Here is a 16,365-nt window from a genome sequence, read left to right on the forward strand (position 1 = left end):
TTGATAAACAAGGTCTAGACATATTCAAACCAGAAAAAATTATGTATATATCTCCCCCTAACCCTAAACTCTGTCTTATGAAGTCAAGCATGCATGAAGAGAAGTGGTTTTTGGTTTCAAACATGGAAATTTTAACCCCCCCCCCCCCCAAGAGCTACATTTTGGAGAGTGACTAAGAAGGATAGATGCTTAATTTTTCATATTCATGATTTAAACTAGTCAAACCTAGGATTTTACCAAGATTCAAATAGGCATAAAAATTCAAAATAATTCAAAATGAATGAAAAACAAGGCACATAGTCTTTTTATGTCATATAGTAAGCATTGAATTAAGTTGATTTTAGAGTGACTAAGAAGGATGGAGGTTTCCCTTATCATTTTCATGTTTTAAACTTGTTTAAATCTTGGTCAAACCTAGGATTTGACCAAAAGATTCAAATGGGCATAAAATTTCAGAAAAAAATAAAAGAATGAAAAAACAAAGGACATAGTATTCTTATGTCATATATATAGTAAGAGCATTCAAGTTGATAAACAAGGTCTAGACATATTCAAACTAGAAAATCATGTATATATCTACCCCTAACCCTAAACTCTGTCTTATGAAGTCAAGCATATGCATGAAGAGAAGTGGTTTTTGGTTTCAAACATGGAATTTTCAAAAACCCTCCCAAGAGATTCATTTTGGAGTGACTAAGAAGGATATATCCTTAATTTTTCATATTCATGTTTTAAACTTGTTTAAATCATGGTCAAACCTAGGATTTGACCAAGATTCAAATGGGCATAAAATAAAAAAAAACAATAAAATGAAAAACCAATGCACATAGTCTTCTCATGTCATATAGTAAGCATTCAATTAAGTAGATAAACAAGGTCTAGAGATATTCAAACCAGAAAAATCATGTATTTACCCCTAACCCTAAACTTTGTCTTATGAAGTCAAGCATGAAGAGAAGTGGTTTTTGGTTTCAAGCATGGAAATTTCAAAAACCCTCCCAAGAGCTACATTTTGGAGTGACTAAGAAGTATAGATGCTTAATTTTTCACATTCATGTTTTAAACTTGTTTAAATCATGGTCGAACCTAGGATTTAACCAAGATTCAAATGGGCATAAAAATTCAAAATAAATCAAAATACATGAAAAACCAAGGCACATAGTCTTCTTAATTATGTCATATAGTAAGCATTCAATTAAGTTGATAAACAAGGTCTAGACATATTCAAACCAAAAAAATCATGTATCTACCCCCTAACCCTAAACTCTGTCTTATGAAGTCAAGCATGAAGAGAAGTGGTTTTTGGTTTCAAACATGGAAATTTCAAAAACCCTCCCAAGAGCTTCATTTTGGAGTGACTAAAATGGATAGAGGCTTAGTTTTTTCATACTCATGTTTTTAACTTGTTTAAATCTTGGTCAAACCTATGATTTGACCAAGATTCAAATGGGTATAAAAATCAAAAAAAAAATCAAAAAATGAAAAACCAAAGCACATAGTCTTCGTATGTCATATAGTAAGCATTCAAGTTGATAAACAAGGTCGATCTAGACATACTCAAACCAGAAAAATCATGTATCTACCCCATAACCCTAAACTCTGTCTTATGAAGTCAAGCATGAAGAGAATTGGTTTTTGGTTTCAAACATGGAAATTTCAAAAACCCTCTCAAGAGCTTCATTTAGGAGTGACTAAGAAGGATCCATAGGAAACTATGTACTAATACAGTATAATAATCACCCGAGTTATTAGAGCAACAAGTCTGTCACTTACGTGTGGTTCCCATGCGTGAGGTCCCACACTTCAGTGAGCACAAGTCACGTACGCTAGGTAGGCAAACTCCCAGCCATCTTCTTTGTCAAGAGAGAGGCATCAACTCTCTCTCTCTCTCTCTCTCTCTCCAATTATCCACCTCCGTTGGCTTCCGGTTTTGGCAGGTCGTTTCTAGCTCAGCTCGTAGGCCATGGTGTGCAGGCTCTGTAGCCATGGCGATTTGGTCGCGCCAAGTGGTTCGTCCCCGGCTGCGACGAGGATCAATCCGGACGGTGGCTGTTAAGGACCTGATCGCATTTCTTACTTTCAGCCTGGGGTCTACCATGTAAATCTTAGGGATTTAGACGTAATTTCCTCCATATTTTGTGTCCTTTGTCAGAACTGCGCTCCGATGCGTATTGGAAATCTGGGTCCTTCAGGATCGTTCGGTTGTCCCTCTAAAAACATCTCTCTCATTCTCGGCCTTTCTCGCTCGCTCGCACCCCCTGCGCTGCGCACCGACAACCACTGCACAAATACCAACATCACCGTAAAAAGGATAGACACCATAAATAAGTGGGGCCCCGTGGATCGCTCTCCCTTCGTCTCCTCCCGTGTGATCCCTCTTCCTCCGACTCCCGACCTTGCGGAAAAGAAAAATGAAATGAAAGAGTTTCACTGGACGGGCAAACACATGTGCTACCTAGTAATAATAATAATAATGTAAAACAATCGACCTACGAATACTCGCGCATTTCAGAAGTTGAGTGCCCAGCTTAGAATAAGTATTGCTTTGGTACTATTTAGAAATATCAACATATCTAGTTAGAATAGACATTTGCAATTTTGTTTCTTTTATTTCAAAATTGTAGTGTAGATAGTCGATATACTTGTATCTCTCCATGAACAAGTACATGATTTCCCTTCTAAGAATAGTGTATGCAATCATATCTCCCTTTCTCTCACTCTTTCTAAAAGAGTTCTCTTGTTGATGTCAATCTAAAGAATCATTTTTCAGGTAGGAGGAATTTAAACGCTTGAAAATGGTTCATGCCGGCGTCTTAGCTCCTAAAAAAAATATACACCAATTGATTTGATGAATTGATGATTTACTCTAGTCTGCTTCTAGACCATGCAGCTAGCGAGCATTCATATGTACTGGATGGAGCCCCCAACTTTTGACTTCCCATGTCGGAAAAGGCCTATTTAATAATGTGGAGCAGTGAGGTACTCCGAAGTATCTAGAGGGTTCTAGTGTTTCAGGCTTTCTTTCAGCATCGCCAGTCCAAGGGGAAGCATGGGTGACGAATCCGTGCATTCACAGCCGTTAGATCTGAAGAGTCCTTGTATGATGAGCGGTAGATAGCACCTTTAAGCTACAAATCAACGACTTCAATTACTTCAAATGAGCATTGGCCGGAAGGCTGACAGAGTGAAAAAATTCAAATTCAAAAACTCATGTATAGAATAAAAAAAATTAAAAAACATGTAGATAGATAGAGGTATAGATAGATATTATACTCCAGTAGATAAATAGATTAGCCCAAAAAAGAAGAGGAGGCGCCAGTGGTGACTTCGTCAACCTCAAGATATGCCGGCTCAGGTCCTCGGAGGTGCTCATAGCGGTAGGGTGTGCGTGCGTGCATTCATAGGGGTGTTTGTACGTGCGTGTTTGTGAGCGTCTGCGTTGTACTGTGTTCTCAAAAGAAAAAAAAGAAGAAGAAGAGGACGGGGAAATTTTCACCAGCAGACACCTCCCTCGCGCACCTAAACTTTCGAACGCGCGCCCAATATTTCGAACGCTCGCCTTTAACCCAGCACCCAGCCCACCTTGTTCTTCTCTAGACACCTCCTTCGGCGCCCTGTTCTTCTCTAGACACACCCTGTCAACACCCGGATTTTTAAGTCCAGATGCCTATTATGCCATTCCTCGCAATCCCAGGAATATTGTTTTTGCGAGACATAATAGATTGATATCACAACACATCATTCATTACAACACATAATCGTCTTACAAATAAAGGATCACATGATCCAGTCTCATTACAATAATAGAAGTTCTATTTATTCATTACATAACACATAGCGGAAGCGAAAGTAGCGTAGTAGTAGTCCATCTATTCCACAGTAATCGTTGACGTCAGGAGTGATCCTAGTTGTCGTAGACGTCCTGCGGTCCTTCTTCCGGGTTCTGGTACTCGTCTTCATAGTCTGGCCATTTGAATAGCCAGGGACACAGCCATGAGTACTTTAAAGTACTCGCAAACTAATACTAAGGTAGATACTATAAACTATAGTAAGGGGGTTCTAAGCTCTAGTTTTATTTGCATAAAGCCAGTTTTATTTCATAAGCACTTTTAATAATCAAAAGCCCTTTTCAATTAACTAACTCAAGTGGGAACATTAGTGTCATTCCCACAACTCAGATGTGATTCAAAGTCAAAGTCACCTTTCAATTCAAATCACAAGTCACCATTCATATTTTTAGAAAAGTTCTGATGACTAACAAAGATGGCCTTTCCAACTGTCCATAACCGCGGACGCGGCTATTCGAATAGGTTTAACTCTGCAGAGGTTGTACACTTGTGCCACAACAATTGCAATAGTTCGTCAGGGGTAACTGGCCCTGATTTATCGTACGCAGTACGCGAACTACCAATCCTAACCTTTCATTTACATACTCTAGTATAGGCACCTCTCCCCATGAGCTTGGCCTCCCAGTGAAGACACGCGGTCAGCCTGGGAACTGCACAGGGCTTGGGCCGGACATTCACCTCATTTCACGTCATTTCACATCACTTCACCAGTACGGAGGCAGCCTCGGCATAACCCCTATGACGCTTGTTTAGAGGGAACCCATACTAAAATACATAAGTTTCCAGCTAAGCCTTACCCAGATTCAGGTATTGTGGGGGTACTTGTAAAATTGGAATGGTATCGCATCCGAACCCAACCATCAGTGTTTTAGTAAAATTCACCAAGTCATTCACCAGTCATATTCACCTTCAAAAATCTCTCAATAGAATGACTCATCATTCCAAGGTTTTCAAAGTCATTTCAATTCACAAGTTCTCAACTAGAGTAGTCACTTTTAATATTGAGCACTAGCCACTAGTTATGAGGGGTACTAAGTATCTTGGAGCTTGCTAGGCTAAGTGTGATTCTCTTGTACTACTCTATAATTCAACCAAGTAATCATAAATCCAAAAGTAACTTTGATAATTAAAATCAAGTAAAGCTTGTAAAGTAAAAACTTGGGATAGGTTCATAAAGTAAAATGTAATGGTGCCTTGCTCTTGTAGAGCTTTGCACTTTGCAAGAATATAACTTGCAACCAAAATAGTTTGCATTAGTCTAGCTTGCATTGGTAATAGCTTGCCATAATATAGCTTGCCTTGGTTGGTGATGTGATCAAAGTTTTCTTGCTCTTCCTCTTGGTAGAAGGCCTCTTCCTCTTGGTAGTCTCTGGTACTAGCGTCTATAAATGAATACGAGGATACAATCACCAAACAACACTTAAGTAGTCTTAATTTGCCTTAATGGCTCACACAATTGATCTAGTATCACTACTTAACATTTATCCAACAATTATTCTAGGGTTTCCCTTTTTAATATTAGGAGAAATAATTTCCTCTCATTGAAAATTTAAATTAAGGTTTCTCTTTGGTTTGGAGAAATAATTTCCTCTCATTGAATTCCTCTTAAGATTTAATTTCTCTTATGAATAATATATGACCTAGGTTGACCAAAGTCAACCTCTTCATACTTATCATTTGAGAAAAATGATTTAAATGAGGTTCCCTACCTCATGCAATTTAATACTAGCATGATAGTGATTTAATGCCACCAAATAACTCAATATGAGATTATATAGACCATGGTCACTACCTCATGTTGAATTACTTGAGAACAAGATTTAAATGAGAGGAATACCTCTCATATGATTTAACACATAGTTGTAACTAATTTAGTGAAAACTACTATTGAGGTGATTTAATATTCTAAAATAACCAGGGATGATCCCATGTTGACCAAGGTCAACACTTCACACTTAGTATTTGAGGAAAGGGATTTAAATGAGATTCATCATCTCATGTGATTTAAATAGCCTTTGCAATTTAAAAACTATTATGATTTAATTTCTACAAGTGAGCAAGTATGAGCCTAAGTAAGTAAAGGTCAACACATTACTTCATATCACTTGAGAAAGGATTTAAATGAGGTGCTACACCTCATTGGTTCAAATTCCTAAAATTTGGATATAGTTTAAATGGGCTAGTATTGACTACATAGCCAATATTTTGATTCTAGCCCATGATCATATACAGAACATATATCATATTTTTACATAGTAAATTAGGGTTTGTTAAATGTGAATTATTGCAATTGGATTCACTTCAAAATTCAAAGTGGTTGATTTTTAAGAGTTATTTGAATACAGAAAAGTATATGTTTTGTTATTTTTGCTATTCAAAAACTACACAACAAATGGGGTTGAATCCAGTGTGGTTAGCTAGATAATTTCATAAGCTTTCTGAATATATAAAATTTGTTCAATTTGGTGAAGTAGATTTTAAACTATTCAAATTTGAATTCAGCATCAGCAGGGAAATTGGAATTAACAGAAATTCAAATTTTGAATTTAGTGGGCTTGGCGGGAACGCGAAATGGGCTAAACGGGCGAAAAGACTTGGGCCGGCCCAGCTAGCGCTTCCCACGCAGCGGGCCAACTGACATGGTGGGGCCTGCGTGTCAGTCTCTCTTTAACCCGAAACGGTACCTGTGAACGCGAGCCGCTGGATTAGATCGTGGATCGACGGCTGAGGGTCGTCGTTGTCGACGGGGGAGGAGAGCTCGCTGCGCCGGCGAGGTAGGGGGTCGGTGGCGCGACGGAGGCTCCCGCGGGGTTCTGCTGTGTGCTGGTCGACGTTGGCGTGGACGAGGAAGTGACTGGTACCAGTGGCAACTCCAATGGTGCCCGAATTTGGTGGGTTGATCTGCGACGGACTCCGGCGATCGACGGAGCAATTGGAGCGGTGTGAGGCTTAATCGAGGTGGAGAAGGTGTTGAGGAGGTCGAGGAGAAAGAGGGGAGCAGAAATGGTGTGAAGAAGGAAGGGCGAGGAGGTCTCTATTTATAGCGGGGGAGGTGGCCGGCGGATGCTGTGAGGTCGACGGTGGCGACGGCGTCTACGATGCTCGAAGGGGCAAGGTAGGGGGTGCGCTAGGTAGCTGCGATCATGGCGGTCACGACGCGCGTGAAGGGGCAGCGAGGGGAGGACGATGGCAGGCTGGCGTCGTTCGAGTGTTCGTGGTACGGGCGCGGCAGAAATTGATAATGGCGACGGCGACAAGGCGGCCGCGGGCTAGTGAGCATGTCCAGTAGGTAGCTGGTGCAGAGGGCCGTGCGCGTGCAAAGTGAGAGAGGGATAGGAGGACGAGGGCGACGGGTCGACGGCGTGCTCTGGCGCGTCCAGAGACATGCCAAGGCACGCTCACCGCGTGCCTGGCACGTTTTCTGGCGTGTCTCGGCTGTGACGCCCCGGAACCGGTACCATGAGGATCCCAGCGAACCCGCCGAAATCCGCACGATATCGATTCAGAGACGCCCTCTGACACGACGTGCGCGACGAATCACACACGTGATGCCAGAGGAATTAACACGAGCGGTAACATTACAACAGATTTACAATAGAGCCCACAAGATACATATATTACAACAACGACTCCAACGAGTCAAGATACAAATATACAATACAAAGATCCAAATCATACAGAAGATCGAATACATCCGAGTACGGACAAGATACAAATTGGACTAAGAGTCCTGAAGATAACCAGAGGCGTCCATAACCCTGCCCAGGCCAAGCCGGAAGGGTAACCTTGCTAACGTCGTCTTCATCGAACATATCTTCATACCTGCCCGGTTATATCCCGTAGAAGCAGCAATAAGTACGGGTTCGTACTTAACAAGACTTCAAGACGTTAAGCATTCGTCAACCAGTCGTCCTTTGTACTTGAGGCACGCAGGGGACTTAGAGGACGCAAGAGGAACGTCATGGACAATATGGTGGGGTTAAGCGGCAGCGCGCAAGCACTAAAAACCTATAGAGACACTCTACAACATTCGTCTAAACAGAGAAGGTGAGAGAGCGCATAAACTAACAGTTCTATACTCTGCAAACATAACACAGCCGATGCTTCCCCCTTCGCCAAGAAGTACTTACAAAGGCACTCACACGGTTGTCAAGTTTTAACCATTTATTATTAGAGTTGTCCTAACTTACTACGCAAGTTATTATGATTGAAACAACAGGTGTAAGTTGTCTATGGTCGAGTCATACAGCTCCAAGTCGTCCATAACCGCGGACACGGCTTATCGATAAGATGTAACCCTGCAGGGGTGCCCAAATGTGCCCACACGCAGGATCAAACCACTTGCGACAGGTGGATATCACGACACGCACTCTCCTTCACTACAACAATGTCCAGGAAGCCACCTAACTAAGTTAACCCGTATCAGAGTCCGGCCGTGCTCTGAAGCGGACTCAGCTATTGCGACTGCGTGCTAGGTGGACAGTGCCCAGCGGGATGACCACTTCGCAGTGGCACCGCATCCTACGAACGTGCAAGAAATAACGGGGTTACAAGGCACATAGCTTTCCCAAAAGTAACATCATATCATCTGACCACAAAGAAACATGCTTGCACGCCCGGGAGAAACAAAACAAACATCCAAACTAGTTGTGGCCACTGGACAAAGCTGTAGATTCCGGCAGTGGTCGAGGGGAGACCCGGTAAGCATACCCACGTGTGGTTAGAGCGCTCAGTCTCGGAACAGATAACAAGAACTCGGGGTCCTAAGATATTTAGGAAACACAAGTGAGCCGTCATAAAACGATCAGCTGACCCACCGATGCCTCCGCTAAACAAATGTCAACAACTAAAGTAACCATGATTCTTCCCAACATACAACCCGATAAGATAGCAGTAACGGTAACGAGATAAAACAGCACTAGCATGCACTACGACTCGCAAGGGCAGACTCAATAACCAAACAATAGCCGTAGGAGGTGGTGGTGGCAATATGGGCTGCTTGAGGTAACAAGTGGAAGGGACACGTGACAAGAACGCAACTTAAGGATAGCATGAGGGAGAAGGCAAAATAAAATAGGTGAGCGACTTCTGCAGGGGCAGAAGTATAGGGGAAATGCTTGCCTGTTATAGCTTGCCGAGGAACAACCGGAGGACTTGGCGTATCTCACCGCACCACTTCGTGATCCTATCCGGGAAAGAAGCAAATGCTGGAACACACAACGTATGCAAGTCTTACTACTACGGAATAAGAATCAGCATGATCCAGATGATATGCATGACATGGCAGATATGATGTGATGCACTTACTCATATTAATCGGAGTCGGAACTCCGAGCAAACAAATTAGGTTGAAGTTGCATTTCTACCGACAAATTTAAGGGTGGATTAGCATAGCAAACATGGCAGGGGTGAGCTACATCAAAGTTAAATGGAACCGGAACAACATTTATATAATATCCCACATATTCCATATGTTACATATTAGGTGGTAATGCAAACTACCACGAAATTTTATGATGCATGGTGCAACAGCAAGCATGGATGGCATATTCATGTTCTTCACATTTTTCTGATCAATTTTCATATATAACACTTTGTATTTCGAATTACGGTTTACAAGATATGAATTTCACAAGATTTAAACATTTTCTGCAAAATAAAGAAGAGAGGAAAGGCAGGGGGCGAACTGGGCCGAACCTGCGCTGTCCTGGGCCGGATCTGGCCTGCTGCTGGCGCTGGATAGAGGGCTGGCGCCGGGGAGAAAGCTGGGCCTTGGCCCATCCATGGATCTGAACGGAAACAAATAACAAAAAGGGTGACCCTTAATTGCTAGATGTAGGATTTGATCTCTGGTTTCAAGAGAACAAGATCAAGGGAATTATCACTGAGATAGACGTTTGGTTTTTGTTTAGAAGAGGACGCAAGGCCCTTTTGACCCAGAACAAGGCGGAGTTCTGGGACAGAAACGCCATGGCAGAGATCAAGTCGAGCTCGGATTTGTCGAGGGAGGCTGAGGCGGGACGAGGCAGAGGGCGTCGTAGATGCGCCGCGACGTGGAGGATCTGAGGCGGGCGAAGGTGAGGTCGGGGCACCACCGGAGAACGGCCCATGAGGATGACCTGTAGAGGACGACGATGGTCACCAAGGTATAGAGATGAAACAGAGGGGGACGGGGACGAGCGAGTGGTCAGGGAGATCGAGAACATCACCAGGAAGCCGATGGTGGGGTTCGTTTGACCGGAGGAGGACGAACGGCGACGAATTCGACGGATAACAGCGCCGGGGTTGGAGAAGAAACGGCGACCGTGGCGGCGATTCACAGCGCTCGGGGACGATTCCTTGCAGGGGCATGACGAGGACGATGAGGCGCATCTTTCGGTGGTCTCAGATTGAAGAGAGGTGGCCGGTAGAGGCGGCGCCATGGCGAGATGGAGGCAGGCGTTTTGGGGTTCTCTCTGTACGTGAAGAAAAGGGAGATGGAGGGTAGAGAGGATGGCGGCGCGAGGGAGGAGAGGAAGAAGGGATGCTAGGGTTTTCCCGTGGGCTTGCAAAGGATTAAAAGAGAGGGGGAGGGAGTGGTTGGAGGAGGTGCTCGGTGGAGTGGAGGACCACAGCACGCCATCTACGTGCTCTCTGTGGAGGAAGACGACAACGACCAAAGAGAAGAGGAGCGAAGGGGTATGGGCCAGAAGGTTGTGGGCTTGGCCAGGGAAGAAAAGGGCCTCCCTTGCTGGGCTAGAGAGGGAAGGAGCGGCCAGGGAAAGAAAAAGGGGCCTAGGAAAAGAGGGTGTTAGGGTTTTATTAAAAGAAAAGGGAGGGGAGGCTTAATAAATAAACCATATGAGAGGGGAAACTCAAAATAGTTTTTATTTAAAATAATTTATTTTATAAAATCATGTGAATGATATGATGCATGATGCCATGATGACTTGGAACGACACGGAAAAACAAGCAGCGAAGAAAAATCTATTATTGGGTTTTTACGGGTCGTTACAAACGACACCACTAACAAGGAATCTCGCCTCGAGATTCCACCTCAAGGTACGGGGGAGAGAGGTGAACTATCGGGTCTTCAGGCGACGTGTCGATCTCCTCGACACCACTAACAAGAATTCTTGCTCCATGTAGAACGGTCGACACCACCAACAAGAAGTCGTTGTTCCGCTGTTGATAATGTGCTTCTGTCGTCCTTCGAAGATCGGACCTATTAGGATAAGGCAAAGATCGTCCAACCCACGTGTATACCTAAGACTCGGAAAAACTCAGATAAGAGAGAAGACTCAAAACTCGCATAGACAAGAGGAGAAAGAATATAGGTAAGGAGAAAAATCAGAGCTACTCTGATCTATCCAACGAATTTTCAGAAAATAGTTTTGAACTCTCTAAACACAACGACCGTTGGCGAGGTTATCCTAAAGGCTGGACTAGTGGGGTACCGTCAACCTGAGGCTCTGATACCAACTTGTGACGCCCCGGAACCGGTACCATGAGGATCCCAGCGAACCCGCCGAAATCCGCATGATATCGATTCAGAGACGCCCTCTGACACGACGTGCGCGACGAATCACACACGTGATGCCAGAGGAATTAACACGAGCGGTAACATTACAACAGATTTACAATAGAGCCCACAAGATACATATATTACAACAATGACTCCAACGAGTCAAGATACAAATATACAATACAAAGATCCAAATCATACAGAAGATCGAATACATCCGAGTACGGACAAGATACAAATTGGACTAAGAGTCCTGAAGATAACCAGAGGCGTCCATAACCCTGCCCAGGCCAAGCCGGAAGGGTAACCTTGCTAACGTCGTCTTCATCGAACATATCTTCATACCTGCCCGGTTATATCCCGTAGAAGCAGCAATAAGTACGGGTTCGTACTTAACAAGACTTCAAGACGTTAAGCATTCGTCAACCAGTCGTCCTTTGTACTTGAGGCACGCAGGGGACTTAGAGGACGCAAGAGGAACGTCATGGACAATATGGTGGGGTTAAGCGGCAGCGCGCAAGCACTAAAACCTATAGAGACACTCTACAACATTCGTCTAAACAGAGAAGGTGAGAGAGCGCATAAACTAACAGTTCTATACTCTGCAAACATAACACAGCCGATGCTTCCCCCTTCGCCAAGAAGTACTTACAAAGGCACTCACACGGTTGTCAAGTTTTAACCATTTATTATTAGAGTTGTCCTAACTTACTACGCAAGTTATTATGATTGAAACAACAGGTGTAAGTTGTCTATGGTCGAGTCATACAGCTCCAAGTCGTCCATAACCGCGGACACGGCTTATCGATAAGATGTAACCCTGCAGGGGTGCCCAAATGTGCCCACACGCACGATCAAACCACTTGCGACAGGTGGATATCACGACACGCACTCTCCTTCACTACAACAATGTCCAGGAAGCCACCTAACTAAGTTAACCCGTATCAGAGTCCGGCCGTGCTCTGAAGCGGACTCAGCTATTGCGACTGCGTGCTAGGTGGACAGTGCCCAGCAGGATGACCACTTCGCAGTGGCACCGCATCCTACGAACGTGCAAGAAACAACGGGGTTACAAGGCACATAGCTTTCCCAAAAGTAACATCATATCATCTGACCACAAAGAAACATGCTTGCACGCCCGGGAGAAACAAAACAAACATCCAAACTAGTTGTGGCCACTGGACAAAGCTGTAGATTACGGCAGTGGTCGAGGGGAGACCCGGTAAGCATACCCACGTGTGGTTAGAGCGCTCAGTCTCGAAACAGATAACAAGAACTCGGGGTCCTAAGATATTTAGGAAACACAAGTGAGCCGTCATAAAACGATCAGCTGACCCACCGATGCCTCCGCTAAACAAATGTCAACAACTAAAGTAACCATGATTCTTCCCAACATACAACCCGATAAGATAGCAGTAACGGTAACGAGATAAAACAGCACTAGCATGCACTACGACTCGCAAGGGCAGACTCAATAACCAAACAATAGCCGTAGGAGGTGATGGTGGCAATATGGGCTGCTTGAGGTAACAAGTGGAAGGGACACGTGACAAGAACGCAACTTAAGGATAGCATGAGGGAGAAGGCAAAATAAAATAGGTGAGCGACTTCTGCAGGGGCAGAAGTATAGGGGAAATGCTTGCCTGTTATAGCTTGCCGAGGAACAACCGGAGGACTTGGCGTATCTCACCGCACCACTTCGTGATCCTATCCGGGAAAGAAGCAAATGCTGGAACACACAACGTATGCAAGTCTTACTACTACGGAATAAGAATCAGCATGATCCAGATGATATGCATGACATGGCAGATATGATGCGATGCACTTACTCATATTAATCGGAGTCGGAACTCCGGGCAAACAAATTAGGTTGAAGTTGCATTTCTACCGACAAATTTAAGGGTGGATTAGCATAGCAAACATGGCAGGGGTGAGCTACATCAAAGTTAAATGGAACCGGAACAACATTTATATAATATCCCACATATTCCATATGTTACATATTAGGTGGTAATGCAAACTACCACGAAATTTTATGATGCATGGTGCAACAGCAAGCATGGATGGCATATTCATGTTCTTCACATTTTTCTGATCATTTTTCATATATAACACTTTGTATTTCGAATTACGGTTTACAAGATATGAATTTCACAAGATTTAAACATTTTCTGCAAAATAAAGAAGAGAGGAAAGGCAGGGGGCGAACTGGGCCGAACCTGCGCTGTCCTGGGCCGGATCTGGCCTGCTGCTGGCGCTGGATAGAGGGCTGGCGCCGGGGAGAAAGCTGGGCCTTGGCCCATCCATGGATCTGAACGGAAACATATAACAAAAAGGGTGACCCTTAATTGCTAGATGTAGGATTTGATCTTCTCTGGTTTCAAGAGAACAAGATCAAGGGAATTACCACTGAGATAGACGTTTGGTTTTTGTTTAGAAGAGGACGCAAGGCCCTTTTGACCCAGAACAAGGCGGAGTTCTGGGACAGAAACGCCATGGCAGAGATCAAGTCGAGCTCGGATTTGTCGAGGGAGGCTGAGGCGGGACGAGGCAGAGGGCGTCGTAGATGCGCCGCGACGTGGAGGATCTGAGGCGGGCGAAGGTGAGGTCAGGGCACCACCGGAGAACGGCCCATGAGGATGACCTGTAGAGGACGACGATGGTCACCAAGGTATAGAGATGAAACAGAGGGGGACGGGGACGAGCGAGTGGTCAGGGAGATCGAGAACATCACCAGGAAGCCGATGGTGGGGTTCGTTTGACCGGAGGAGGACGAACGGCGACGAATTCGACGGATAACAGCGCCGGGGTTGGAGAAGAAACGGCGACCGTGGCGGCGATTCACAGCGCCCGGGGACGATTCCTTGCAGGGGCATGACGAGGACGATGAGGCGCATCTTTCGGTGGTCTCAGATTGAAGAGAGGTGGCCGGTAGAGGCGGCGCCATGGCGAGATGGAGGCAGGCGTTTTGGGGTTCTCTCTGTACGTGAAGAAAAGGGAGATGGAGGGTAGAGAGGATGGCGACGCGAGGGAGGAGAGGAAGAAGGGATGCTAGGGTTTTCCCGTGGGCTTGCAGAGGATTAAAAGAGAGGGGGAGGGAGTGGTTGGAGGAGGTGCTCGGTGGAGTGGAGGACCACAGCACGCCATCTACGTGCTCTCTGTGGAGGAAGACGACAACGACCAAAGAGAAGAGGAGCGAAGGGGTATGGGCCAGAAGGTTGTGGGCTTGGCCAGGGAAGAAAAGGGCCTCCCTTGCTGGGCTAGAGAGGGAAGGAGCGGCCAGGGAAAGAAAAAGGGGCCTAGGAAAAGAGGGTGTTAGGGTTTTATTAAAAGAAAAGGGAGGGGAGGCTTAATAAATAAACCATATGAGAGGGGAAACTCAAAATAGTTTTTATTTAAAATAATTTATTTTATAAAATCATGTGAATGATATGATGCATGATGCCATGATGACTTGGAACGACACGGAAAAACAAGCAGCGAAGAAAAATCTATTATTGGGTTTTTACGGGTCGTTACATCGGCACACGCGTTCCGGCCAATGGCGCGCAAGGGTGAGGCTCGGCCGTGCACTGGCAGTGTCCTTGTGCTCCAGAGGGGCTCGTAGACATGGTGTAGGAGAGAGGGGAGGGTCAGAGAGAGGGTTGCCAAAGGTGGCCGGGTGTGCATGACATGGCATAGTTTAGGGTCCTTCTCTACTTTAAACGACCAGGCAAGTACATGGTGTGATGCAGGGAGGCTCAGAGAGCAACAATGATCAAGATTAGAAAGTGGTTTAGGCAAGAAACCACTGGACAAAGGGCTGTGTTGCAATTCAGAAACTATGCCTGCCAAGTGTTTGATGATATGGCCGCATGAAGATTTTTGTGGAATTTTGTAATTCTTTTTGGTGCACTTCATTTATATAAATATAGAAAGGGATTGATGGTGGTGGTGGTCAATTTGACAAAGTTTTGCAAGTTTTCAAATTTGGGGTAATCTTCACTTTACTTCAACATCACCACTTGTCACAACCCTACTGGTCAACCTGGTCAAAACTAGCAGGTGTGGTCAACCTGAAAGTGGTTGACCTTGACATGGTCTTGGATGACATGGTCATAGTTGACCAAGTTTGGTTGAAGAAAAGTCAAAGCCAGAGGGGTAAAGAGGGGATCATGTTAACAATCACACAAATGACCATCATCATATGTGAGATGGTTTTGAGTTAAATTTCGAATTGATTCTGGTTTCTTTGATGCATTTGGTTTTGTTTGAGTTATATAAGTATTCTACAAGCAATAGATCAAGCATTGGTGGCCTTGGTTGAAGATTTGCAATTTTGGCTAAGTGTATGTGAGTGAATTTTGGGGATTTTCTCCCTATTTGATTTCTCCCCATTTGAGTTGACTTTTGTTGACTCTAATGTGGTTCTTATTAGTTTAGAAACATTTTCCAACCATTGAAACCAATTCAAATGGTCTTGTTCAAAGATTTGCAAAAATGGCCATAACACATAAGAGGTGATGTGTCAATTTTCATTATTCTTGTTAATTGTTCAACTTGCTTTACTTGGATATGGGTTGGGGTCAATTTAGCATTGGATTAGGTTTAGAGAAGGTTTCCCAACATTTGGTCAAGGTTCAAAGGCTTAGGGCAAGAATTGGATATTATGGCTATGTGTCACATATGCCTCTATGCATATGTTGCATTTGTGTTTTACTTTGACTTGGCTTGACTCAATTGGTGTTGTTGAGTGTTGAAATGGTATATGGAAGTGATCCAACCATTTACAACAAGTCCTAGGGTCAAGGTTCTTAAATTCACATATTTGCTATTTTGCTCTCATATGCCTCTATGGCATTTTTAGTTTCTTTTTATTTTCTTTGGAAACCACTTGGATTAGGTTTGATAAGTACTAGGCAAGGTGTATGAAGGTTTTCCAAACCTCTAAGCAAAGTAGAAAGGTCTAGGGTAAAGATTTATAAAAATAGCCATAGGCACATATATCTTTTTCTTATTTAATTTCTTTTTATT

The 16,365-nt window shown here is 44.1% G+C and overlaps 1 protein-coding gene across 2 annotated transcripts; it reads right to left on the reverse strand.

Annotated features, from left to right (window-relative positions):
- Positions 1 to 7,436: 7,436 nt before the first annotated feature.
- Positions 7,437 to 14,807, reverse strand: LOC127296400 (uncharacterized). Of its 2 annotated transcripts, XM_071819375.1 has the most exons (8): positions 14,087 to 14,807; positions 13,760 to 13,996; positions 13,572 to 13,663; positions 12,996 to 13,081; positions 10,058 to 11,697; positions 9,546 to 9,967; positions 8,970 to 9,055; positions 7,437 to 7,670 (listed from the first exon to the last, which is right to left on the reverse strand). In XM_071819375.1, the coding sequence occupies exons 1-5, from the start codon at positions 14,247 to 14,249 to the stop codon at positions 11,493 to 11,495; spliced, it is 783 nt and encodes a 260-aa protein (XP_071675476.1). In that variant the 5' UTR covers positions 14,250 to 14,807; the 3' UTR covers positions 7,437 to 7,670; positions 8,970 to 9,055; positions 9,546 to 9,967; positions 10,058 to 11,492. The 2 variants fall into 2 exon arrangements, with proteins under 2 accessions (XP_071675476.1, XP_071675475.1); XM_071819374.1 differs by having other exon boundaries at positions 9,546 to 11,697.
- Between the last annotated feature and the right edge of the window lie 1,558 nt (positions 14,808 to 16,365).

The sequence above is a fragment of the Lolium perenne genome, chromosome 4 (assembly GCF_019359855.2).
Source record: "Lolium perenne isolate Kyuss_39 chromosome 4, Kyuss_2.0, whole genome shotgun sequence".
Lineage (NCBI taxonomy): Eukaryota > Viridiplantae > Streptophyta > Magnoliopsida > Poales > Poaceae > Lolium > Lolium perenne.